Here is a 27,295-nt window from a genome sequence, read left to right on the forward strand (position 1 = left end):
CTTTTTTCTTTTCTACCTTTACCAGTACTGTCACACAGGAATCCTATAAGAATCCAAAGGAATATTGCATCGTGACACACACTTGCACGTACAGGAGCCTATTTTTAAAATATAACTTTAAGACTGCCCAGTGCAAGTATCCTGTGGAAACTCCCATCTGTCATTTTGCAGAAACAACATCACAGACGAGCAATTTATAATGGCCATGTCCACGGGTCTGAAGACACAGTTCATCTATGTGAACCTCTCTGCTCTTGTGCTGGTCATCTGCTAACCCACAACCTCTCCACACAGCAACCTCTTGCTAATGCATCTTGCTCATGAACAAAAGGAGGGTAGAGGGTTTTTTTAGTTTGGTTTGGTTTTTGTTTTATTTTGTTTTCTAATAACCAGGAATGGTGCAGAAATATGGTGTCTTTTTTTTTCTATTTTTTTTTGCCCTTGCGGTCAAGGTGGTTACACAGTCAGCTCTTCATGTCTGAATTTGTTTTTGTGGGCTAGCAACACTAGCATTTAGATCACGTGTGGTGTGGTGTGATATGAAGGAGCCAAAAATCAGGCCCTCTCTCTTCATTTATACCTCAGCAATCTCATTTATATGGAACGGAGAGCTGGAATAGCAAACCTGCTTCAGTGTGGCAGGTCGATTTATAAGGTGGCATAAACACACAGTGCTGTTCCAAGGCTGAAGATTACTTTGGTTTGCTGCCCCAGTTCCATTAGCGTTACACCACTTGAGACTTATTTAGTCAGAGCTCCCTTTCATACACAGATGTGCAGTCAGAGCTCACTTGCCCGGTTCCGTGTGCGCTGGTGCTGGGCGCCAGTGCCACCCGCCGCTGGCTCGCAGGGCGCCGGGCAGGGATGATGCCCTGGGGTGATGCTGACTGCTGCCCACGCTGCTGGCAGAGCATGGGTGGTCCGCTGGGGCTTGGGCCCACACAAACCTAACGTCCCTGAAAATCACCTTCTTCTTTCAGGTGGCCTCACCTGAATTCACAGGCTATCTAAATTTACAGCAAGGAAAGCCATCGTCTCGAAGACAACATCTTTTTTTTTTTTTTTTTCCCCTTCTATTTCAGTGTCCTGGCTGGTCCTGAGTGAAATTTTTCCTGGTGGGATCAGAGGACGAGCCATGGCTTTGACATCTAGCATGAACTGGGGTATAAATCTCCTCATCTCCTTGACATTTTTGACTGTAACTGGTAAGATTTCTTTCTGTCCTTCCAAGTCGATATTCTCCTAGTGGACAAAATGAATCTTTCCTATACAAACAACACAGCTAAAATTGCAGCCATGATGCCCCAGGAGCCAAATTCAGATCTCTGTTTAGGTGCTGTTTGTGAGCGTAACTTCACCGTTTCCATCGCAGCTTTCGAAGTTTGTGCTAGTAATTACAGCCTCACGGTGCTGCCTATCAGAGCACCTTGCACATCAACTCCATAGGTTGTGAACCCCAGCTCTTAAAAACACCATTGCCTTAGTAGGTTGAAAATACATAATATTTAGGATTTAGTCCTGCATCTTCTGAAGTCAATGGAAGTTCTGCTCTAGATCAGACCACGGCTTTTCTGATCAAACATTTTTGAAGACAATCCCATTGAAATCATTCCTTTTCACAGGAATGTCCTGCCTTCAAGAAAATTTCCTTTAGAAAAAGGTGTCTTTGTAAGGTAAAAATGTTTCATGTTTTAATGACAGAAAGTAGACTACCATATAGTAACTTATAATGTGATGACAAACAAGGGGAAAGGTTAAATGCTGATGTTGAACTTCATTGATTGGCCAATATTTTTTTCTAATTTTATTTCATAAGAAGTTTTTCAAATTTTAGTTTTCAGTCTTATTCTGAGGAAAATATGTGCTGAAAATCACAATATATAAGAGAAGAGAAATTCCACACTTCCTTTAACTCTACATTACTCTCCACCGGAGGCAGGCAATCAACCCACAAAAAGTTGAGGTCATTTTCATCCTGTTAGATGCTTTTTGAGATGGATTTGAAAATGAGTGTGTTTCACATTGGTGTTTTCTTTTCTTAAAAAAGAAAAGAGAGAGAAAAAACCCTGAGTACTATCTTGATGAAAACTAGGAAAAATATGCCAGGCCAAACTCATTGTGTCCACCGTAGCACTTCAGTTAGACCAAGGGTCCTCTTCAGAAGCAAATCATCCAGTTGCCTCCACTCACTGCACTGTGGTTTGCATCACAGGGCAGTCCTGAACTGCACAAGCTTTTGTACAAAACCAAACCATAAAATCCACAGTGAATACACTCCAGCTGCCAACACTTGCTCAGTTCTTGGACCAAGCTAGAGCTATTCCTAAGGAAATGTCACCAAAACCAGATAGTGCAGACCTCGGGTCCTCAGCACCAACTGTTTCACCTGAAGTCTCCCTCCTATTGTGCAGCATTACTTGTTAATACGCACCTAGCCGTTATTCTGGTCTCCGTTTCCATGAATGCAAAGCCACAATAACTCTACGGGCTTAGCTGGGTCTAATCTGGATTTATGAAAATGTAACTACAAGCAAATACATGTTCCTAGTTACGGCAGAAAGGCAGAATTGGAAATTGTCTTCAAATGAATACATGTGGAGGCCACAGTGGCTAGCAGCACCTGCAGTTAGGTATCTGATGCAAAAGATAGTGGCTGGATTAGCAGCTTCAGCTGCCATTTTTAACTCTTGACACAACTGACAAACGTCTCAACTGTCTGTCTTAGTTTTAGCAGGGAAAAAGGCTAAGGGGGCTGCAGCAGCCTGTTGGGTTTGTATATGCTTTACTTTCCAGGGGCTGCAGAGCGCATCCCTCATCCTGAGGACCTACCTGCCCCTGGACTGTCGGCTCGGAAAACCACTAGCTCTTGGCTGGCCCCATTAGGAGGTCACCCTTGGATTGCTTTCTGGCGCAGGACCCATGACTTGCAGGGGAAATGCTGGGAACTTACAGGCGGGAAGGATTAGCTGGAGATAACTGCAGCAGTGTGAAAAAATGCTTGGTTTTGCTCCACGCATTCGCGCAGCAAAACCAGACACGGGTAGAAATTCAAGGTGCTTGTGACCCCCCAGTACCTTTGCACAAACTAGCAACGACGGCTACTCAGTTTTCATCCAGAGTGACTGCAAGCAAAGTAAATCGATAAGTTCATGCTAAATGGGTCAATATGGGCTTATGAATTTTCTTTCAGAAGGAGTATTAGAAAAAGCAAAACCACTCTCCTTTTTCAAATTATGGCCAGGCACAAACAAGTGAGCTAAGAATAACAGCCTAGCTTCTTTCTAACATCTCCTGTGCATTAGGGATGTATCCTATAAAAATATGATAACAGAAAAAAATTGTAATATTTAAAAATTTAAAAAGACATATTTTCTTCCTTTGTAGAGCTCATTGGCTTGTCCTGGGTCTGCTTCATTTACACAATAATGAGCCTAGCATCCCTGGCTTTTGTTATTGTGTTTATACCAGAGACGAAAGGATGCTCTTTGGAGCAAATATCCATGGAGCTAGCTAAACAGTAAGTATGGAGCGTGTGACCGCATCCCCCGGGTGCCAGAGGGACAAAGCCTTTTAATGCTGCATGCTGAAAAAAAGGAAACTGTGTTGTTTTTTTCTGGAAAAAAATCAGATTCTCTCAAGGCTTAAGCTTGTACATGTTGATCTCAGTGGCCAAGCAAACATGTTGTTGGTGCTGAAGGGCTGGCCCTAAAGGGGTGGTGGTTTCCAGCACCCCTGTGAGCAACGCCGGCGGCCAGACCTGGCTCCCCAGCACTTCTGCTGACTGGTGTTCCCGGAGAAGGAGGATAACTGTGTTCTCACATTTAGGGCTGTGTGTCTTGGCTTGCACACAGAAAAAGGGAAGGAGAGAGGCCCTATCTCAAAAACTTCAAGGCTCCATGTGAGTTTTGATAGCTCCTCTAGATGGGCATTTTTTGTGCATTTCCCGAGTCCTGTGGCTCTGTAGACTCTATGAGCTCCTACACAAAAAAGGTTCTTCCATCATGAGTTTTGTGTCCCCACCTGACCACATAAAAAGGGTAGAAGAGCCATGAGAGGGAGAGAGTGTTGGTGATGTGAATGCCATGTACCTGCTCCTTTAATATGACCCATTCTGACTGATTTTGTGTCTTTTGACTCCACCTGTCTTTTCTCATCCCTCAGAAGTAGAGTGGCCCTTGGAATTACAGACGTTCAACAAAAGTAGCACATCAATTTGGAGAACAGAATTAAACGGTCTGCTGATACACATGCTGTTTACTTACAATCTCCAAACGCAGGTGTCATTGACCATAAATTAACTGGCAATTTTTACTGTCAGTTTGCTACTGCCCCCGTTCCTTTCAGTTGTTTTTGGCCATAAAAAATTACAGAAAAAACTAAGCAGCCCTGGTTTTTAAAATGCAGCACTCTCCTGATCTGTTCAGAGAGCTGCTCTACAGCAGCTACTTGCTTTTTTGGACTCATCTCAGAAGTTATCAGCATAATGAATAAAAGGGTAGAGAAATGATAGGGGAAACAATTTAGTGGACAAAATTTTTGCAGAGCTGATGGCTTGGGGTGAGGGTCAGGCCTCACCCCAGCTGGTGGCATGCTGCTGCAGGCGAGGCAGCATCTCCCGGTTCATCCACACACCCAGGCTCGGCGGGGCAATGCAGACTCCTTCACTCACTCCCTGCTGACAGCCTGCCAGCAGGCTGCTGCCTGCCGGCAAGAGGAATGACACCCAGGGAAAGAGGCTTGAAGGCACAGGTAGAAATATTCAAACTGAAAATAAGATACATACTTTTTGACAGTGGAAGTAATTAACGTGTGAACAGCCTAGTGTGATGGGTCATCCTGTATTTGGGTTTTCTTAAATTACCAGAGAATCTTTTTTCTAAAGGGTACCCTGCAACTCAGCCAGGCTTGAAGGAGTTCGTTTATGGGCTAGGAAAGAGCAATTATTTTAAATCAGGAATAGTGTGGCCAGCAGGACCAGGGAGGTGACAGTGCCCCTGTACTTGGCACTGGTGAGGCCTCACCTCGAGTACTGTGTGCAGTTTTGGGCCCCTCACTACAAGAAGGACGTCGAGGTGCTGGAGCGTGTCCAGAGAAGGGCAACGAAACTGGTGAAGGGTCTAGAGCACAAGTCTTATGAGGAGCGGCTGAGGGAGCTGGGGTGGTTTAGCCTGGAGAAGAGGAGGCTGAGGGGAGACCTTATTGCTCTCTACAACTGCCTGAAAGGAGGCTGTAGCGAGGTGGGGGTCGGTCTCTTCTGCCAAGTAGCAAGGGACAGAACAAGAGGAAATGGCCTCAAGTTGAGCTGGGGGAGGTTTAGATTGGACATTAGGAAAAATTTCTTCACCGAAAGGGTACTCGGGCACTGGAACAGGCTGCCCAGGGAAGTGGTTGAGTCCCCATCCCTGGCAGTATTTAAAGACAGGTACATGTGGTGCTTAGGGACATGGTTTAGTGGTGAACGTGGCAGCGCTCGGCTAACGGTGGGACCTGATGGTCTTCAAGGTCTTTTCCGCCCTAAGCAATGCCATGATTGCCCCAGCGCAGCACCCCGCAGCCAGCCCCGCGCCCGCCGCCCCCGCGCTCCCTCGCAGCGACGGCCGCTCCCTGGCCTGAGGAACCGGCGCCGCCGGCCCCGCCCGCGCTGCCGCCCCCCCCCCCCCGCCCTCTCCCCGCTCCCCGGTGCAGGAGGACACGGAGCCCCCGCAGCCGGAGCCGGCGGCGGCCGCCGCGGGAGGCGCGTGCGGCGGTGCCGCCCCCGCGCGGGCAGGCGGGGGATGGCCGCCGGCGCCTCCGCGGGGCCGCCGCCTCCGGGCGCGGAGCTGCCCTGCCGCACGCCGGGCCCCGGCCCGCAGGCGCGGGCAGCGGGGGGCCGCTCCGGCGGCCGTACTCCGGGGCAAACCTCTGCGGGGTGGTGTTTGTTTTTTTTTTTTTGCTTCTCCAGGAAATACGTGAGGACCCCGTTGTGCTGGGTGAGCCAGCGCAGAGAGAAACTGGTGCCGTTGGAACTTGCCAAGAGAGAGAACGGGCAGCTCTACTAAGACCCGGGGCAATCAAAGCAGCCTTCACCAAAAGACTGATTTAAAAAAAAAAAAAAAAAAAAGTTCAGCGATGCTCACACTCTGATGGGGCACGTGGTATCTTTATTATACACAAGATATTCTCTCTTTCGTTTCTTAGTAGAGCTTCTTTCAGTGGCAGTTTACAGCCAACATTAAAGGTTGTTGTAGTTTGTAACTGACTGGATATCTAGGCTCCGTCTGTTTCAAACCACCATGCCTCGCCTCCCCTGAGGTTACTCACCTCTTACACACAGGAGGTGAATGGAAATGGGAATATTGTGCACAATTCTAGAGGAGGTGAATGGAAATGGGAATATTGTGCACAATTCTAGTTATCCGTGTTCAACAAGAGTTCAGCCTGGAAGGGGTGCAAAGAACGGCTGGGGTGCCAAGGAGAAGGAAGAGTCTCACAGGAGGAGCCCACCAGAGACAGGTCTGTTTAGCCTAGCAAAAAAGGGGCTGAAAAGGGTTAACAACACTGTCAGTACATCAGGGAAGACAACGCTGCGGAGCAAAAATGGACAACTATGGAGCGTAAAGGATGATGTTAGTGCAGAACAAGTGGGTATGAACTGTTTACAAAGTAATTTAGGCTTCAACTTAACAAGACTTGAAAAGGCTCCTGTTTATCAGAACTTAATTAGCACAGAGCAAGCTCAGCTTCTAAGAGGAACGTTACATACAGTTCCCTGGGAGGGCCAGGATTCAGTGAGCTGGGAAATCCTCCTCAGAAAACATAGCCAAATTGTTTAATGGGGGGACATTTGCATAATCAATTACTCTAGATTGAGGATGGCTTTACGGAAGAGGAGATAAGATTTCTTTGGCTTCCCAGTCCCAGGAAAGTTGGAAGCTGGAGGTAGCAGAGTTGATGCCAAAATCGTTTTATTTCTCAACACAGGGCACACTAGACTTTGACTTCTGGGTTCAGAAAGCGAGAATTGTGTGGTACAGGGCAGCACAAAGGGAGTTCAGAAACCATAATCACTGCAAATCATAAATTGCGTCAAATTGTTGCTTAGCAAGTGTATCCTGAAGAACTCACCAAGCCTCTACAAAGGGTTATCTATATGGCTCCCATAAAGGAACATAAGTCTTTTTTTTATAGAAGGTTAATAGATTTTGTTAGAATGATCAGTAGATAAATATTTATTAGCGGTTAAATAAATGGCTCTTTGTTTAAAGAAAAAAGCATGCTTTAAAAGCCTGCTGGCTGCCTCAGCAGCCACACAGCAGCATTTCGTCCAGCATTTGATTAAGGAAGCAAGACTGACACTGTCAGCTGGAGTGCAGAAACTACTTCATGCCCAAGCACATGATCCCGCTTTATTTGCTGTCTCATAGCATTAAAACCACCTGACTGTGTCCTGCACTGAAGGAACAGTAACTTACTGATCGAGGCAAAGTTTTACCTCTGAGCAGAGCAGATCAGTTCTCATCAGATTCTCACATGGTCACACCTGTAGATACTGACATCGTAAATTTATAGGAGCACGTCTATTCAGACAGTGAGCATGGGTTCAAAACCTGAAAAGAAACTATTGAAGCCAAGGACATGATTTGCCAGAAGTCATTGGAAATTTAGCTACCTCAGGATGGGAACCTACTGGCCAAATCTGTACCACAACCTCCCTGCATCGTAAGCTTTAAGGGAACCAACATCACAACCCTGTTGGACTTCTGGTACCAAGGTCAGGTAAGCAGTTACCACAATGCAGGATTTTTCAGTATGCAGATCCCGTGTCATCTAAAGCAAGCGAAACTGAATTGCTAAGCCACTGGCTAACTGGTCAGCTTATGGCTGCCTTATTTTTTCTGTCCTGATCCTAGAGCCAGCGGTTCTCACAATAACCTCATGGGAGCTGTAAGACCGGGCTGCTTTCAGGGATGCTTATGATAGTGTGCATAAGGCTGAGCAAGATGCAGTTTTTGGCATACACAACATACCAAACATTAAGTAAAATCTTCTCATAAGGGTCGATGTGAGCCCTTTTGACATAGTCTGTAAGCAACAAGAGGCCAAGCACACCCAGGACAGATGGAAAGACAGTGGGGCTGTGCACCTGAGACTTAGGACCAAAGGCCCCATCAGAAGCAGTAAGCTCGAAAGCCTTTTGCTCTCATTCCCTATGGGGAATCAGCAGGTTCCCATCCCAAGCTAAAATTCCACCCTGGATTTCAGGTGCTTCCACCTTTTCCACAGACATGGAAAACTTTGGTTTCTATTTGAATTTTCCAATAAAAATTGAAGAACTGCTTAGAATTTTGTTTGAGGTCTACGGTTCCAATATCGACCACAAGAGGCGAGGAGAAGAGGTCCCTTTGCCCCTGCGTGGGAGAGAGCCCACAGCAAGGAGCCTCCTTGTGCTCCCCTGACCTCAGCAGTAACAGTTTACTCCACGCTGCAGCAGCAGGAATTGGCAAAGGTAAGAGTATTCCTGTAACTTTTACAAATAGTCAGAAAAAGGATGCAAAATGCATTAGAGCTCAGCCACATAAACGTTTAATAGCAGTGTAAAATGGGGAGAGCTGGAGAGCTGGATTTGGGGCAGTGGGAGAGAAGCCATGGATGAGGAGGGCACACAAAATGCAAGGAGAGGTGAAGTCAGAGATCGACTCTGGCAGTGGGGGAAATGGGGCAGCTGAAGTTTTTAAGCGTAGATGTTTCATGCATAGAAGGTTGAATTTTTTACCTTAAATTTTCACACTTAACTTGGAGGTGTGAGGAATTCAAGAACCAGAACGTGGCCAAAACCCACAGGATTTGGTGGGGTTTGGTTTTTTTGTTGTTGTTTTTGTTGTTGTTGTTGGTTTTTTCATTTCAAATGCTCAGTTCAGCATCCTGATTTTTGCACTTTTGGAATCAGCTCACATTGTGATACACAGCCTGAATTTCATTTTTTTTTAACCATAGTATGCTCAAGCAAAGAATAGTTTTGAAAAATATCAATGCCTTCTTGCTAGACAAATTTGTTCTATTACTGAAATGGAAAGAATAATAAAACATGGGATACATGGTTGGTGCCATGTGTTGCCTAATGAGTATGTGTCAAGCCTGGAAGCCTGGCAAGCATTTGTTGAAGAAAAGCAAAAGATCTAGGAGAACAGATCTCAAGTGCCAGCAAAGGGCTGCAGGCTGGACCTGCTAATACTGTGAAGCTTTTGTCTTAGACCAAGAGTGATACTTTCTTCTTATAAAACCTACAAATTCCACTATCAATTCTGAACACTGGTAAAATGATCATCAAAAACCAGTCTGAATGCACCATTTTCCAGGTTTCTGCATGTTAGTACCCTCCTCATTTTTTTAGCATTGATGTCTACTGAAATCTCTCCACCTGCTTCATGTTTAGGCTAGAGGACGGTTATCAGTATCATGCATTCTACTAAATCAGCTTCAGAACAAGAAACATTAAGGTGACTCTGGGTAGTCTCCCACATATGCTGTTAGTTTATCAACATCCTTCTTATACTAACAAGTACCTGAGATTAAATCAAGTAATAGAATGTATTTTTAGTAAGACTATATTGCAGGAAATTCATCCATTTCCTGATCTGTGACGTTACCAGGTACTGGCTTACCCGCTTTTCCAATAGCATCCCCATTTGCCCTGGTTGGTACTGTTTTCTGATAGTTGCCACTAGACAGCAGACCTTTGCACATGCAATCCAAGCCCGTATCGCCTTACCATTTCTATTACATCACATTTAGTGAAAGGGGCTTCTGCAAAATCTCTCTCAGCATTGCAGCTTCCCAAATAAACCTCTGTGTAATACATTTTGTGAGTGTTCTTACAAAAATAAATTTAAGTTAGAAAATACCATAGAAATTACCTCCCCACCTTACAGGTTTTGGGTTCATTACGAGCTCTTTTAAACTTTCCCCATGCACAGCTATTTAGTGCAGGAACAAGTAAGTAAAAATACCATCTTTCTGAAGAAGGCATAGTTCCAACACTGGTTTAACTGCAGAGACCCTAATAGCTTCAGATACCTCCAAAAGGTGATGACGCCGTAGGCAAGGTCTTTTTAAATCGTTATAGCTGTAGACTTAATTGTAGTCCTACAGACTTAGCCCTATATAGCCCTATGGATGTAGCCCTAATTGTACTCTTTTATAACAAAGCCTGCGCGTCTGATGACACAGAACTGGCAGTCACAACCTCATCAACTATGAAAATACAAGGGAAAAAAGGGACACGTCTTACAAATCACATCCCTGGGTCTCTGAAGCACTCCACAAAAAAATTTGTCCCAGATCTAAAATTATTCAGTATCTTCATTAATGGACTGGATTACAGAAGAGAATATGCTTATTAAATTTGCAGGCAATACTAAACTGGGAGAGACTGCACTGGAATTCAGAACTTCGCAAATCTGTGAGAAGGGTCTGAAAAAAGCAGGATACAAATCTGAAAGCCTAAGCGCCAATTTCTCTGGTAACGCTAATTGCAAGTCAGAGAATGATGAAATGGAGCTAGAAACTGCAGGAAAAGATCTAGTGGCTATGACAACTCACAAGCTAGCAATGAGTCAGAGTTATCGTTCTACTGCAAAAAGGAGCCTTAGTAGGTTGTATAAATAGAACCAACCCTTCTCTCTAAGGAACACGAAATAAACTTTTCATGGTGCTGCTAGTGCCGCCGCTGAGCACTGTGCGGAGTTTTGCATGGGATCCACCTGGAGAATCCAAGGACTGCTGAACAGGGCTCTAGAAAACACGGCCGTTGAGGAAGGGCTGATCGATCGGCAGGTTAAGTTTAACCCAAAGCACGGCTCCTCACACCCGGAGATGAGGGCTAGCGCGCAGGGGCGTGCCGTCTGGCCGAGGGTCCACGTCACGACGGCAGGACTGGATAGCGAGGGCCTGGGCGGAGGCACCACAACGCGGCAAAGGCAAGAAAGGCCAACGCGTGATGGTGGGGAAGGCGTGTGCGTGTATGCGCACCCATGTAGAAATAAGCAGCAGCAGCAGCAAGGCTTCTTCCAGACGGAGGCGGGGACCTACTCATTTAGAGCCGCGATGGGAAAGAGAGCGATATCCCTGAGCGTAAGCGTACGCTGCCAAACGCCCTTCATCATCAGAGGTTTTCAAGCGTGTTTGTCACAAACAGTTTGAGGCTCCCTGGGAGCTGGAAGGATAGGTAAGCACACATTTCAAGGGGTCTTTCATTTGCTGTTATTCCCTTTCTCAATGCTACCCTGCAAGTTTAGTAGTGTGCTTTTTGGGTCCCTTATGGATTATTATGAAGGCCTCAGACTGCTAGCATGGATCCAAGCGGCACTGCAAAAGAAACAGTTCCCATTTTAATACATGGCAGCTTATAATTACCTTTCATTTTTGTTCCAACAGGCAGATTTCATACTACGTGACAGTGCTAACAAAAAAGCAAAACGTTCTTCTTTCTCCACAGATAAATTTAGGAGACGCATATGCTTGATAAAAGCTCCAGAATTTCACTGGTAGCACTCAAGTGCTTTGTAATTTGATCCAAAAGAAAAAGAGGCGAGCCTAATCTCAGACAGCTATTGTAGTTATAACGGCCAAATCCTCATTCATCAGTTTAGGACTGCACTTTGTTCCTGGAAAAACCATTACAATTTTGTTCATTGTTCAAATACCTTCTGCTTTTTCTTTTTAAAATTGTAATAATAATACACTAGTGTTCCCTAATGGTGGTTTGTCCATTGCTCTCTGTGACTTTTCACAAAATCCTCATCAGTGTCAGGAGTGCTGAGGTCCACATCATCTCCTATACAAACTGGAGAGCTTACATATTGCTCTTTATCATGAATTCTGTGACTGTTGAACTCAACTTAGTAACTTCATGGTTATAAGTCCTCTCTTTCCTACCTACACTGAGCTTAAAAGGGCTTATATGAATATATCACTTAAGGCTTGTGGCAAATTGTTGCTTCTTTCTTTTTGTTCTGAAGGGTTTGGTTGAGCATTTCCCTATTTATTCCTTCCTTTCCCTAATTTCTGCATGAAGTCACTATGGACAACCCCAACTTCTATACCATCCCCTCAGACAGATTAAGTACATTATGCTAGGCAGTTGCTTCTTCAGGATCTTCTTCCACCTTTCGTTTGCAACTGTGACTTCTGGTGCAGTAACAACTCATGGTTTACTGTTTTTAGCACCTGCTAAGACTGTATATTACCTGCAGCACACAACAGTAGTGTTACATTTCTCTTCAGTGAGATAGGGAAAAAAGACATACATATATTTATACATATTTATTGTATCTTTTTAAAAGTAGCATTTGCAGTTACTTTTAAGCATTCACCTCTCTTCTGCTTCAAATGTGCACTTATTGAGAGAAACATCTACTGGCTTCCAAGTCCAAGATTAATACCAATAATAACACATGCCAGAATCAAGCTTCATTGCTTGTTGGCAGCTCCTGTCATGAGAATATTATACAGTAAGAAGAGCGTAGAAAAGGTCTGTATTAATCATTCAGCAATAAGCTGGGGCTGGATTAGCGTGACCACACCGTCTTCTCGAGTTGAAGCACAACACGACTTTCCTGAAAACCGAAGCTCACATAGTAACTTTTCTCCTTTTGCATCCAGTAGGTGGACAAGGCAGTTGGTTTTCCTACAGCAGCTTCTTTAGTTGATAAGATTTCCTCATCATCTATAGGAAACCACTTGCTGTAGATCTTTATATTTAGAAATGTCTTCTCTTCAGGTAACAGCAAGAAAATACTCGAAGTCTGGCATGTAGTTAAGAAAACTGGGAACAAACCAAATTTCATCCTCGGATAAACATACGTAACTACTATAGATTTCAATCTAACCCACGCACAAAGTTTTACACATACTACAAGTAGAAACAGAAGGTATCAGCAAAAGACTATTCTTACATTGTTTCAAATTAATTCGCAACTATACAATTTTAACTGTAATAGAAAAAGGGAAAGGAATATAACAGAACAGGTATGAAGAGAAATATTTTCCAAACTTTTATTTGTGCACATTCATAAGGTGAAAAAGATAACTTTTACAGCTTCTTTGGTGCCCAATATTCAGCATACAAAAATGTAAAAGACTATTCACAAATAAAACACAAGCTCAAACTAAAAAAAAAAAGTTTTAAAGGTAGTGCACATCGTGACAGCTTTGCTTATGAATACACAGAAATTACTGCAAAAATAAATAGAATGTCTTTTTAAAAGCAGCAATTTCATATCTTGTAAACTTCCGTTTTTACAATACAGCACTGTTAAGAGTAAAATCCAAAAGAACTGGAGTTTATACTGTGGCCATGAGCAAGTAAAAGAGTCTGTATTCCTCTGCTATGGTTGGTCCAGTTTTCCTTTTTGCTTTTAGTCCAATGTGCAGCAGTCTTTAAAGGTGCTTGGTTAGGGAACCTAACCATCAAGTGGTGAATTAGAAAATTTATTTCCTGCTTTCAAACACGAATGGGTAAATCTGTTCCACAGCACTGGCAACAGCCTTTACGTTTGGCCCTGAGACATATTAAAAACAAAACCAAAAAAAGAGTAGGAAGAGAAAAATCAGGGAATCAGAAATTAAAACAACAATAGTATCTTTAAAATAACCTTAATATTTGTAGCTACCACAACTTTATACTGTAGACAAAAATAATTTCCCCCCCATTCCTCCCAACTTAAGAAAGTGTTCCTCTGATCACTTCTACTTACAAGAAAAGACTGCCACATGAAATCTGCAAGATGTTCTACACTGGTCAATAAATAATACCATCATTTTAATTTCATAACAACTTGGGTGCTTTTCGATTTACTGTCTTAAACAGTCAGCCCAGAGAAGGCAGCAGAGGCAGAGTGTCAGAGGTAAACGAAATACTTTTACTTATGCTCATCTTCTAGGAATTGGTATTACTCAAAGCCTAGCCACTTTTATCTATTCTTTTAAAAACCTACCAATAAAAACTACTGCTAAAAAATTCTGGATTTAATCCAGGTATGATCTTATGTTTGAAAATTACGGATTATTACTTTCTAGTCTGGATTTTGCAAATAGCTCCACCACTGATCTCAGGACAAAACCTGCAAGCCAGGGAATGGTTATTGTCTCAGGATGAAGATTATCTAACACGATCTATGAGCATTTGAGAAAAGAAAAGGGAGAATGAACTAGTGATGCTTTCTAATGGTGCTAGACCATTTTACGCAATGAAGAATTAAGATTGCAAATAAGTGAGCAGTAACATGCCAGAAGAAATTCATCCTGGAAGTTTGGTGATGCAGATAAATGAAACCAGCAATTTCTCACATGCTTTGATGCCTGTGAACTCAGGGTTTTTTTACCTCACTTAAACTTCAAAAGTTTCTTCCAAGCATAGAGAACTGTTCAAAATGGTTCCCAAAAATCATAAATAACTAAGTTATAAATTACTTAAGTAATTCTGGAAATATTGTTTTAATTTACACAGTCAGAAAGAAAATGGAATGGAATAGGATCCTTACTGTATTTTCAAACTTGTCAAGTTGAGTTAAGCACTCACCTAAAACAAGCCTGCTGAAAGGTACCTGCCTTCTGGCAGATACTGCACCTTCCTTGAATTTACCTGCTATTATAGAAATGCAAGTTCTAGAGAAAGCCTTCAGAAAGCAAGAGTACAAGTAGGCAAATAATTCTTGTAAAAAACTGCTACTCCCTGTACGGTTGAGGAGATGTAAAAACTGGATCATCATTGCAGGGAGTATAAGAGAAGAAAAAACAAAACAAAACAAACCCAAAAACAAATCATCGCTCATTTTGGAGGAAGAAAAATTAATACTACTTCCTATTACATATCAGTTCTTTTTCTTTTCTCAATGTAACTCTAAATTTTTTTATCCTTGTCCCATTAAAAAAAACTAGGAAGGTGGGGTTGTTTTTATAACGTTTCTAATTATGTATCTCAAATAAAATTCTTTGAGTTAGTGGCATGACAAGTACTAGTACTACAGAAACATGAATGGTCAAAAGGAACCTCATCTGAATACACTTGAGAGGGAGTACAGTAAGGTTGAAAAGTAATTTAAAACATTTTTAGAACAAGAAGTGTAAGACTGTGAACTTTTTTTTCCCCTAGAAGAAAGGCCTAGGAAAAACAGAAGCCTTCAAAACCAACACAGGTCTGAGGTATTTCAAACTCACTGTAACAAGTAAACCAGAAGGAAGTAAAACTTCGATGTTTACCATACTTGCCTTCATATTTGAAAGGACAATTCTGGAATTTTGTCCCATATATGGAGTAATAATAATCTTGCAGAAAGGCTAAATCTCATTAGGAGGCTGACAAGACACGCTGAGAGCCTTTTATTACTGCAGTGCTACTTGAGCTTCTTACTTATTTTAAATTTAGTTTCTAGTTTTGGCTACACCAGTTGCTCTGTTCAGAACATATATGGCAATCTTGAAATGCTTTTTAGCCCTATATTTTCAGATTACCAAATCTGATGGAGTTTGTCTTCTTTAAAAAACACTTCTCCCGATATCTTGCGAGAAACATTCCCCATAAAGCCTAGGCTAAGGAATTAAGGTATGAAAATAAAAATCCCTACCCAACTTCTGACACCAGCAGCTGAGCTGAGCTCTAACGACTGCAAGACAGAATTCCCACTAAAGTGATATAAAGTGATATTTTTTGGTTCTGTACCATTTTAACAGGTATTCTCTAGAAAACCTGACTTCTCGTATCTGGAAACTTGTGGTGGACACCGCACAAGCAAGCATAACAAAGAATGGAAAGTGAAAATTAGGGAGAGGAAAAAAACATGGCATGGCATCTCCAAGACGCAGGACAATCACATCACTGATCACGGGTGAAAAATCACTGATGCCTGTGATTCAGGTGGCAGTTCTCTCTCAGTTGAGCTTTAACAGAAGAGAGCACAAGTCTGAAGAACTGCAAATACTGGTCAACTTCAGTTATGACAAAATGCTATGCTATCCTATACGTTTCCATAAATCTCCAGTTTGGAAACATGTATTTATGAAAGGGATGCTAATGCTACATGCAGTGTAGTTTACAGCACTACCAAGATGAAAAGAAGGAAGAAAATTCAAAGATTTACATAAACAATAAATATCTTCATTCTCAAGTCCTCTCTCACTTCTGTTTTTATAAAAATCAGACTACGTACATTCATTTAAAGTAATTTTTGAGCCTACCAATAATAACACTTTCTCTACAACTCTTCTGGCAGTTTCACTCAAAAACATACTAGGTGCTAGCACTGGGAAACAAAATCCCTTCAACATATCTTTTGACTGTTTTAAATGTCTTCCTTCCCTAAACCTACTGGTCCTAAAGTTAAATATTCCCAACAAGTTAAATATTTATTTTTGACATCAAAATACCTGTAACTGTGATACTGCCTGTGGAAAAAATCTGTAAGGTAGCTCTGAGAGTTTTTATTCTGTAACACACGGCAGGATGAAGTTCTGGTTCATAACTAGAAAACAAAATAAAAGGTAAAAAAAGATAGATCTAAAACTGAAAAAATAAAACCTTAAGAAACACAGCAAGACTATAATTCTTTAAAATCCTACCGTACCTCGCATGAGGTCTGTTATTCTTTGTAAATTCTGGCAATCTGATCTCAAAGGGCATGTTGCACACTGCTAAAACATTCACAACTTTAAAATCTGTGAAAATTACCTTTTCAAAAGAGAGGAAAAAAAGACATTAGAAATTCGGTTTACAGTGAGGCAGATGTATGGATTGCAAAAAAGTTAGAAGAATGCTAATTAGAATATTTTTATGAGATTTCAAAACTAAAACCTTGTGATTGATACATTTCTAATAGGAATCTAAACAGTACTTAATGGACTCAAATCGCTTACTTTATCCTTCTATGGTACAGTAACTGTTGAACTAGATACTTCACAGTTGTATTATATGGTTATAGTACAGTTTAAGAACGAGACATAGAAACAACTCATGTTGCTGTACTAAGCACCTCCAAACTGAAAATAAATTAAATAGCTCATAGAACATCAAAATAAGCGGAGAAAAAGCTTAAATTTCATTGTTACAAGAATCTTATGCTATTTGAAAACTTCTTTAATGCCTTGTTGCTATACGCCATTTTTATTAAAGCTAAGAATAAGAAAAAAGTGAAAATTGTTTTGTTTCAAATCCCCAGTGGCCAGTACAGCAAGCTGTTTTTCTACTCCGTTACATTCTGAAACCCAGCTCAAACTACTGGCTTTCAGTTATTTCTTTACCACAGCCATTTTAGATGACAATAAAATAGCCAAGAGACAATTCCTAAGCAAACAAATGCACTGCTGAGAAGTCAGTGTTGGCAATATCACTGAAGAAACTTTTGTTCATTTTCTGAGATTGCCTAAACTTAAAATGACCGTTCCTCAGTCAAAACTTTTTAGAATTACACTACCAGTAGAAGCAACTTATCCTTATGAAAGGTCAACTATCAATTTAATCTTCAAAATACATTCCACTTAAACTGCTCACTTTGTTATAAAACTTGGGTGCGTCCACCCTGGAACCACTGTTTCTCTCACTGATTTAGTGTTCCATTCCAACTTTAAGAGGCTGAGGCTAACGTATGCATTTGTAACAGCAAGAGCGTCTAACTTCTGCTTGAGTCTGATGCAGCATGACCAGGATAGGCTGTCACCACTGCCTTCATGTACTACAATCAAAGGGAGCCTCTCCCTGCCAAAGGACAGCCACTGTTTCTATTTAATTATCTGTCCGTGAACTGAAACTGGGGGTAAACAGCTCAACTGACTACCAGTAAGTTTTGGAGTACTAAAACGTGTCATTTTAAGTCATTCATGTTGGTGGTTTTCAACCTTTACTATGAAACGCAAGTGGTGTTTTTGACTGGTAATGTTAACCCAAACCCAGAAGAAAGAGGGCTTTCATGTCTTAAGTATTTTATTTGGCTTATTTGCCACTACGCAACCTGACAGCGCAGAAGCACTTTTTTTCCCCACTTAAAGAGGCTCAAACTTGCCCTTAACAAAATGCACACATATCTGCTATTCCATCAGAAACGAGGGAAAAGTATGTTGATATGACAGCTAGGTTTATACTCTTCAGCACTTCTTCCAAATAAATCTTTCAAGATATTGTAAATTCTACCCAAGAAACATCTGTGGGTCGTTCATTTATTAAACAAATTTTGTTGTTCATTAGCCAGTGAAGAAGCACTACTTTGAGCTGCCAAACGAAACTCAAATCGATAAAATAAAACAGTTTCTCTTTAACCAGCATCTGGAAAATGTATGCCGACAGAAAAGGGGCATCTGAGTGAAAACATGCTTACTGCTAAGTTGTTATGCTCCCTCATTTTTGTTTCTTTCTAAAAAATGGAGTACCAGCATTGCTTGAGTCATACAAGTCCTTTTTCATTAGAATTACCTGAAAACCTAGTTTCTGTAGACTACGAGCTAATCGTCTGGCACCAAATTTAGCTTCTTCTTCACTATAAAGGAGAAAGAAAAGAATCTAGCATTAACAGAAATAGAGCATATATTTGTGCCCACACATACCACAATAGCTACTCAGACTACAAAATGAACCATTAAATCATGCAATGCATGAACCATGATCACATGGACAGCCTTCATTTTATCCTACTGTACGTATTACATTTTAACTACCTAGATATTCAAATGGAGTTCCTGATGCCCTGTTTGAAGAATATCTTGGCACTTAGCTCCAGCTGAAGTTGCAGACGTATTTTTATCATACATGGCACTAAATACTCTTAAGAGACAATATGATCACGGGTAGTCTGGAGTTAACATCCTGAACAATCACCTTCCATTTTGAGACAGAGATCATGTACAGAAAGTATGCAAATTTACTATTGTACCTTAACCTTCATCCACAATGCAGACATACCTTAAAGGAATTCAGCTGTTAAGAGTTTAGCGAGTCTCAGAAGTATCCGAACTGAGAGCTTGCTTTTGCTTCTTTCCAGTCCCTCAACACTGCATAACTCGATGAAATTCAGGTGCGTTTTTGTGAAATAGCAAGAGATATTCCTCAAAAAAGGTCATCCCTTCCCAAGTTTCAAGTTCTGGCTAAAAACATAGACTTCCTAAAGAGTTGTCAAATGAAATCTCTACGATTTTCTTCATAAAGTAGTTTTCCCTGCTGCTCTCCCAGAAGGCTGAACTGATGTTGCTTGAGATTTCAACTCAGTCTGAGGCAGACACTTCACATAGAAAACTTCCTCCCAAATACATAGCTTGGCAAGGATCTACATGTGATCTGGTGTGAGTGAATCCTAACATTGGCAAGTACTGACTCTTGTCATCTTCTTCATTTCCAACATTATATTTTAAAATACACAAGAATTTACAACTAGAGAAAGAATCTTCATGAACTCACCTTGTGGCTCCTGTGCAAATAACTTTTCCTGAGGACCAAATTGTGGCCGTAATCCTAGGTTTCCTAAGCTTCATTAATACTTTCTAAAAAGAAAATAAAAGTGGAAGAATTGGGAATTAGTGGTAGTTCAATTTCATACTGAAAAACAAAACAAAACCAAACCATTAGACAAATCAACTGTTACACTAATAATACTTCCTTTATTTTTGATAGCCTTGAACTGTTCCTTCATCTCTTTCAGTAATTAAAAAAAGAATCAGCTCCTGAGAAGAGCAAAATAAGCATGGAATATCTCAGCCAGTGATTCAGTGTTCACAAAACAGATTAAATAAAGGTATTTTCCTCTGGATAAAAAGCTGAAAGCCATGAGCATTGTGCTAATTTTTTTTCTTATTATAGTGACTCCCACATTGCTGACTTCTTATCAGGATATATTTTCTTAACAAAACCATCAATGTTATTACCCTGAAGTGTAAGAGGTCTCATCACATACCTTATACCCAACATTCACCTCACTAGTTGCAGTCTTCTGAGACAGTATTTATCCCCTCCCCTTACTGTACATTTATTGTATGACAGACTAAATGCCTATCAAGACAGAAATACAGAAATAAAACTATGTTTTTCTCTATCAGCCATACACAAATATCAGACACAAGAATGCTTAGCTTAAGGAACATTCATAAGAACAGATAATTGAGGTATGTTGAATCTCTTACCCCAACATCACGCTTGTATATCACATTTGCTCCTTCTAATGCGATCTTTCTCAGGTTTAAATGACATCTTGTTCTAAAAACACACACTACATTTGTGATTAAAATGTCCAATGCAACATCACTGTCCGCATCCATTGGGGTGATTTACAACTCAGTTTTCCCACCAGCTCACCACGAAGATCACATCCTGAGAAAGGAAAATGATAAAATTAAACATACGAGTAGAAAATTGCCTATTAATGCCATTGTATACATCCGTCCCTTAAATGAGACAAGAAGCAGAAGTGACTACGCTCTGACTCATTTAAGTTAACCGTGTGTGGGGAGGGAGGGTGTCTGCATCCTGTATGCTAGAAAATAGGAGGTTACTTGTTTGAAGCCATGTTGCCAGACTTAACAGAAATAAAGTGTGTATACATACATATATATATATATAAAATATTTAAACTTGTCAGTTAAGTATGTTACAACTCCTACCAACTATGTTAGGACACAGTACAGATTACTGAAACTTTTTCCATAGCTCCAGTGGATAATCTTTCCTCAGCTCATTTGAGGATGTCATTAGACACCTCAGGAAAATGCACTTCTCTGCCTGCTGAAGTTGATAATTCTGAACAGCTTGACGTTTGTGCTGGAATGGATGAGCCTGTTGAATAACTTTGAACTAACACAGGTCACACAAACTGCAGCCTGTAGACAGCCTGCTACCACAGCTTTCCCATCTTCACCCAGCACTCTTGGCCCGTCTCTCCCAATATAACAGCATAACACGAACTATACAAAATGTCCTGGTGGCAGCGACCGCCTGGGCTGAGCCGCAGTGGCCTCTCACCCCCTTCTGCACTGCCCACAGGAACGGCACAGAATGAACGTATTGTCCATGTAGCGTAAAATCAAGTGATTCTGCCCAGTGCACGCGCAGCAAACCTAAGGCAGCCAGGAAGCGTCCAGTCTGCCCGTGCACATTGACGGTGACACATATCTCAAACTGGGGAGGAGGATCGTAAGACAGGGAGCTGGGCTACCGCGCAGCCCAGCCCGAGACTGCCCGACATCTCTTCTCTAAGCATACCAAAGCCAAGACAGCAGACATCTCAAATAAATCTCAGGTGAAGTATTTGGGGAAAAGGGAGGGGAAAAGAGCAAGAACATTGCTATATAGTGAAAAGGACTTATATCAAAATACTGTAGTTCGTTAAGGAATTCTTCTCCGTAGAAGAATGTAAAAATCTTAGTTTTACTCGAGGAGAAGTAGCTTATGTAGAGCATAGCCTAAGAGATAAAGGCAATATTATCTTGATCTATTCATCTAAAATTTTAGTAGTATTTCATCCAAAATGAACACAACAGAAAGCAAAGAGCAAAATCAAATAAAAATAGTTATATATATGAAATGCTCTACATGGTCATTGCCATGGAAGAAGCAGGAGATTATGCATCAGGAACAACGATATATGTAACAGACTGTAATGCATTTCTACCGCTTTAAATGTTTTGGCCTTACGTTCTATATCAGAAGTTTTCAAGATTAAAAATTAACGTTATTATCAGCATTTTCATCTGACTATGACTTCCTAAACATCATGCCATAGTCTGTAATCAAGAACTCACTCAAGGTGCATCTTTGACTACAACTCACTGACAATACAGAAGTAATAAACTACAAGGCAGATGTGCGTAACGTATTGGGTCAACTGCTGTGGTGGTTGCTGCTTCTACTGTGCAGCCTGTTCCTGGCTGAAAGAAACATTCTGTAATTGTTGGCTTGTCCAACATAAGAAAAGCCGACATGGGTGATAACACAGAAAAGAGACAAAGAAACAGCAAGAGAAAACCAGAAAAACCAAAGGCTATGTGTGGAGGTGGGGGGGAAAGCAGGCAAAGAAGAAGAGAACAAACAGTAACTAATTAGTATTCCCAGATCCTTTTTTTTTTTTTTTTTTTTAAAAAACCAAAAATTATATGAATCCTCAAAGTTAGAAATGACTTATCCCATCTGGTTTTGATGGACTACTACAGATTGGGTTAGCAATTTATGGCACCGGATCCAAAGATAGCACATGTGCAGATTTCGAATGGCATGCAGGCAGGGCCAGCACAGAGCAAGGAGCTGGAACCCGTGGCATCTTCACAGAGGCATTTGTGTTCCACCCTGGCTCCAAATCCTGGCTCTCGCCGAGTTCATCTACTGGAACCCAGGAATGACTGCTGTATAAGAAAACCAGATACCTCAAATCAGAGTGTCTCCCAATTATCAGCAAGTTTCAACTGGCATCCTCAATCTCTACATTCTGAAAGAATAACACCATCATGCACCGCACCCTTGAAAGGCTGCTAACCTCTCAGCAAACCATAATACTGCATGATAATGTCCCCATAAAACTCTGACAGCTTGTCTTAAACAGATCTGGGGAGAAAAGACACGTGCTCATTCAGGACAAAGGAAAAAGTGTTTGAAAGAGAGGAAAATTACAGCTTGAAAGGAAAAGATCATTAAAGGGGGATCTACAGGAAAAAAGAACATTAATATGCTGTGGAGCTGTCAGTAAGGATGTTTTCAGCAGTTATGGTGTACCTTGGTTAGAAGTACAATCTACTTGCATAGATTTTAATGGGAGAAAAATTACACAGCATTACAGTAATGTGCCCCCATTTTCATTAGCCATGTTCTGAAAGTTCAGGACAACAGATATTTAGGGAAGAGCTTTTTAACTGAAATTTAATTTGAGCTGCAGCTAATATTTTAGACTATGTTTTGTGACATTCAGTTAAAAAGGGACATAATTTGTTATAGAAGCAGTATCTGCATACAGCGTAAAAATACTGAAAACTGCTTTTATTCTACTTTAATGTTACTTGATCTAACAGAAGCACTTCATTGTTGAACTTTTCACTCAAATGTTGAACATTTCAAATATTAATTACCAAGTTTTTCTCATTTGTATCGAGAAAACTCTTTATTTACTGCTGCTAAATGCTACTCGTGTTCTTTAAGAACCTGAATCTAAGTGTCAACAATTTTGAATACACCCATTCCCATTTAGTGTACAAATACAGTGTTAACCTCTTCCAAGGCGTGGTTTAGAAATATTGGGTAAACCAAAATGTTTCTAGACTTGGATACTTTTGTCCAAGAAGTGAGTGAGCATAACCTATTACAGCCTCTGCCTTAAGCGTTCATTTTAATGTCTCACACTGTACTGCAGACAAAGAAAAAAATCTAGAGAAACGACATCCTGCTACCTTTCTTTGGGAAGTCTCAATGAAATCTGAACTCATAGGAACCATGTGAACAGAAGCAAGCTAAATGTTTTAAAAAAATAATAATACATGCACTATATGGAAAAAAAAAATGAAGAACATGTTTCTTCAAGATGTTACCATGTTCTCAGAAAGAAAGATAGACATTCTCATTTAAACATATCCCGGAGGAGTCCTAAATAACATCCTCTTTCCCAGTTTTCTCTTGTCTTGTGTGGTATTGATACACACTACTGTATCCCTGCTGCGTAGCCCTGACGCATTATGTTATTTCCCAAAACTTGAATTTCTGCATGGGGAAAATAATGCTCCCATGCTTTTACAAAAACATTTTGAGATCAAGCAACAGCCTTACATATAAGCCTGTTACTATTCCATATTTATGCAGTTACACTTGTGGAACAGAGGGACTGAGTAGAAACCAAACATCTGGTTCTTTCCAGTTCTGGATTTGCAAATGACTAAGTTGATTTTATTGAGCTCAGCTTAGGTTTTGTTGATTAGTTTTGCCCAAAGGTTCTCTCATTTGAACCTTAGAATTTTGGCAGCTTAAATCTCATTTCTAAAATTGTATTTTACCAGTTAATGCTAATTTAATAATAGGCTAAAACTGAAAATAAAATCATTTACTTGTCTATATGTGCGGCATTTCTTTTAAACTGTGTACTTCATTCAGCTTTCTCCAGCACAAGAAACTAGCCAACTTGGATTTCAAGTTCTCTTGCACTAGTGTAACACAATCTACCCTGACAGAGAAGCTTAAATACATCTCTGTAGAAGTTTGTATATTTTATTTTATCAAGGAAATTTTAAAAGTTTGTTCTTTCTTTTCAACATAGATTTCAGGGATACCTCTGGAATATTACCCTAAGAAGAAAAAAAAAAGAGGAAGGAAAAAAAAGTAGATAGGTAAAGCATGATAATGAACATAAAAACAACAACAAAAGCTAACTTAAGGATATTTGACACTGTAAAGTAACATATTCTACATTGAAACCTGAGAAACTTCGCAGAATAAGAAACACTTTGGAGGAAGGAATAAGCACTCATGTTCTTAAACAAAGCATTACCCATACATCCCCAGTTAGGACCACAGCCATACTATTTTAGGTACTATATAAACACACATGAAGACAAACACCCTGCACTGAAATCTTACTATCTAAAAAAAGCCAGCGTTCTCTGTCTTCAAAAAGTTCCAAACCAACCACACCATCATCATCAAAGAGAGAGGAAAGGCACTTGGGATGGGGTATATGAACAAAGTATTATTTTAAGCTTTTGGATACCTTTGATCCAAGAAACTCAGAGCTATAGAAGTAGATGGGAGGCATTTAACAATGGTTACATTAATGTCAGAACAGTTTAACAAACACCTTTTTAACCAGCAGCGTAAGTATAAGCAACTTCTACTGGTTATTTTTAACGTTGCTCCAAAGCAGTTCACCAAGTGACTGACCCCACAAAGAGTTCCAACAGCCCAGCTGAAGGGATGCTGTCACTACTGTGCCAGTAGGCATTCATTAAACTATTGCTTGAAAACCATTTTTGAAGAAGTTAACAGGAATTTCCATATGAGGTTTCCATATGAGAAGAGAGGACACACAAAATAAAGCCCATCAGGAACGAGGAGGGAGTCGATTACATTCCTTCCACTGAAGGTACATTTTTTAAGATTTGTGTTCAGCCCCTCAGGAAAGAGGTCCGTATGAAACGCCAGAGGCAACAGACCTCTGAAATCTGCTTGAATTCTTAGATACGATACAGTTCCGGTGGTAGGTAGATGACTCCCCAGAACTGACAGCAACACAGCTACTACTGGCTGTAGAGAAAATCCTCTGATCCAAACAACTTTTGTAGTTACAGTCACAGAGCCAGAGAGGTGTGGTTTTAGCTTCTGTTGTCTCCAGGGGCAAGTTAAATTGTCCCTAAAGCAAAAGGCCATCCTGAAGCTTCACTTTTCACTTCACTTTTTCACTTTTCAAGATTTGCACAGTCATGACTATTTCCTGCAGAACTAAAACAAATATATTTTGGAGAAAGAGAAAATTTCCAAGTATGCATAAAACCAGCGTCAAAGTAGGGATTTGTCAAATCAGATTAATGAACAGAATGATGATACCAGCTATACCATAAGCAAGTAGGACACAAATGCCCAATCCTGCTGTCAAATCTCTTGTATCAGCCTACTGCATCCCCATGGACCTGGGGTCTTTCCACACAAATCCACTTGCAGGAAGAAAGCCCAACAGCTCATAGAACAAGACCAGGAAGCATATTCTTAAATAAGTCATAACAGGCCATTTTCCTCAACTCTTTCTCATCAAAAAGATCCGTTCCTATTTAAAGTGAAAATCACTTGCATCCAATTTTGTGTCGTCTTTCCCTTACAAGATCCAGCAATAGTCGAACGCCAGGCATTAAGAACAATCCTTTAGGTCTTTATGATATGTGGAAAATTGTCACAAGTATGATAAAAATCTGAACAAACAGGTTAGGTGGCCATTCCAACTTGATTAAACATTGTAAGAAAAATAAAAATCTGTTTTCCTGTTATGAAATATTCTAACACGACAGGTAAGTCTCTCATCCCCCTCCCAGTCAAACATTTACCATTTGCACGTCTCGACGGAGGAAATCCAAGCACTCTTTCTTCTCACAGAGCCGGGAATCTCGCTCAAAGCCCTACACGCACCAGTGCCACAACACTCGGCTTCACAAATAAGCATTCTCCCCCCCCCCAACCCCCCCCCGCCTCAGCCCCAGCCGAAAACTTCTCCGGCCAGCGCAGGAGAAACAAAGCGCAGGCAGCGGGCGGCCTACCCACGCCGGCCTCCGCCGCTCGCCAGCGCCGGGTGATGCCCGCGCTTCCTTACCCGCAGCGGCGCCGGCCGCCGCCGCCGCGGGGGCCGCGGCCGTTACAAAGCCCCCGGGGCCGGGCACGCTGTTTCGGGGACCGGGGCGCGGGGCAGCCGGCGCCCCTCGGGGAAGCCTCGCCGGTTGCCGGGGAACGGGCCGTTGCCCCCGCAGGACGCTCTGCGCCCAGCCGCGCACCGCCCGCCCCAGGGGGGAACGGCACCGCGGCGGGAGGCGCCGGCAGGGCCGCGGCGAGGAGCGGGGGAGGGGGGTGGGGAGGCCCCGCGCCGCCTCCCTCACCTCAGCCGGGAAGGGACGGGGGGAGCGGGACGCGGGGGCCCAACGGCCGCCCCGGCGGGGCCTGGTCCCCCCGGGCAGGGGCCGCAGGTCCCCTCGGGCCGGGCCCGCCGAGGCGGCGGCGAGGAGGAGGAGGAGGAGGGGGAGCGCGGCCCGTCGGCGGGCGGCAGCCGTTACCGTGCGGGCGGCGGTCGGGGCGGGGCGGGGCGGCGCGGGGTGCCGGTTGCTAGGCGCCCCGCCGCTGGCGCCCGGCGGCGTTCCGCGTCCTGGGCCGACTCCCCGCGACAATAAACATCCCCCAGCGCCGCGGGCATAGACGCGGCGCCGGCTAGAGCGGCCGCCGGAAGTCACGGCGGCGAGGAGGGAGGAATGGGGGCCGCGCTAGCAGCGTACTTCCGCTTTCGTCTGCCGCCCCCTGAGGCGCGGCGGGAAGAGGGCGGCGGTAGCGCCCGGGGCGGGGGAGGCGGGCGGGCGGGCGGCTCCGGGCTGCTCCGGGCTGCTCTGCCGTGGCCTAAGCGGCCGGTTACCCTCGCTCCCCGGCGCTGGGGCCCGCTAGTGCCCGCCGCCTGGGGTGGTGTTGGCGCTGGCTCAGCGCCCCAGGCCGGGCGCAGCGAGGCTTCACCGTCAGCTGCGCCACGGCGCCCGTCGTGAAGCGGCCCTGGGGAGGCGCGTTGTTGCTTCTCAGCTCCCGGGGGAGCTGCCGAGGCCGCGCAGCAGCCGGCGGGGGCGGGTTCTGGTGATTTTT

At 42.5% G+C, this 27,295-nt stretch overlaps 2 protein-coding genes across 6 annotated transcripts in view; one reads left to right on the top strand and one right to left on the bottom strand.

Annotated features, from left to right (window-relative positions):
- SLC2A12 (solute carrier family 2 member 12) overlaps positions 1 to 6,199 on the top strand; it is a gene marked incomplete at its 5' end in the record, with an annotated part of 33,882 nt that extends 27,683 nt beyond the window's left edge. Inside the window, 3 exons of the mRNA XM_082305605.1 lie at positions 1,083 to 1,205; positions 3,385 to 3,517; positions 5,942 to 6,199. Of these exons, the coding sequence (XP_082161731.1) occupies positions 1,083 to 1,205; positions 3,385 to 3,517; positions 5,942 to 6,038 (353 nt within the window). The 3' untranslated portion in view covers positions 6,039 to 6,199. The remainder of the gene's footprint in view (positions 1 to 1,082; positions 1,206 to 3,384; positions 3,518 to 5,941) is intronic.
- A 6,138-nt stretch (positions 6,200 to 12,337) lies between these two features.
- TBPL1 (TATA-box binding protein like 1) lies at positions 12,338 to 26,864 on the bottom strand. Of its 5 annotated transcripts, XM_082306846.1 has the most exons (8): positions 26,011 to 26,132; positions 22,179 to 22,344; positions 20,134 to 20,320; positions 19,415 to 19,497; positions 18,437 to 18,500; positions 16,599 to 16,702; positions 16,402 to 16,496; positions 12,338 to 13,538 (listed from the first exon to the last, which is right to left on the bottom strand). In XM_082306846.1, exons 3-8 carry the CDS (start codon positions 20,266 to 20,268, stop codon positions 13,468 to 13,470), a joined length of 552 nt encoding a protein of 183 aa, XP_082162972.1. In that variant the 5' UTR covers positions 20,269 to 20,320; positions 22,179 to 22,344; positions 26,011 to 26,132; the 3' UTR covers positions 12,338 to 13,467. The 5 variants fall into 5 exon arrangements, with proteins under 5 accessions (XP_082162972.1, XP_082162971.1, XP_082162974.1 ...); XM_082306845.1 differs by lacking the exons at positions 22,179 to 22,344; positions 26,011 to 26,132 and adding an exon at positions 26,728 to 26,864; XM_082306848.1 differs by lacking the exons at positions 22,179 to 22,344; positions 26,011 to 26,132 and adding an exon at positions 26,274 to 26,319.
- Between the last annotated feature and the right edge of the window lie 431 nt (positions 26,865 to 27,295).

This window comes from Platalea leucorodia (genome assembly GCF_965183815.1).
Source record: "Platalea leucorodia genome assembly, chromosome: 3".
NCBI classification, from domain to species: Eukaryota; Metazoa; Chordata; class Aves; order Pelecaniformes; family Threskiornithidae; genus Platalea; species Platalea leucorodia.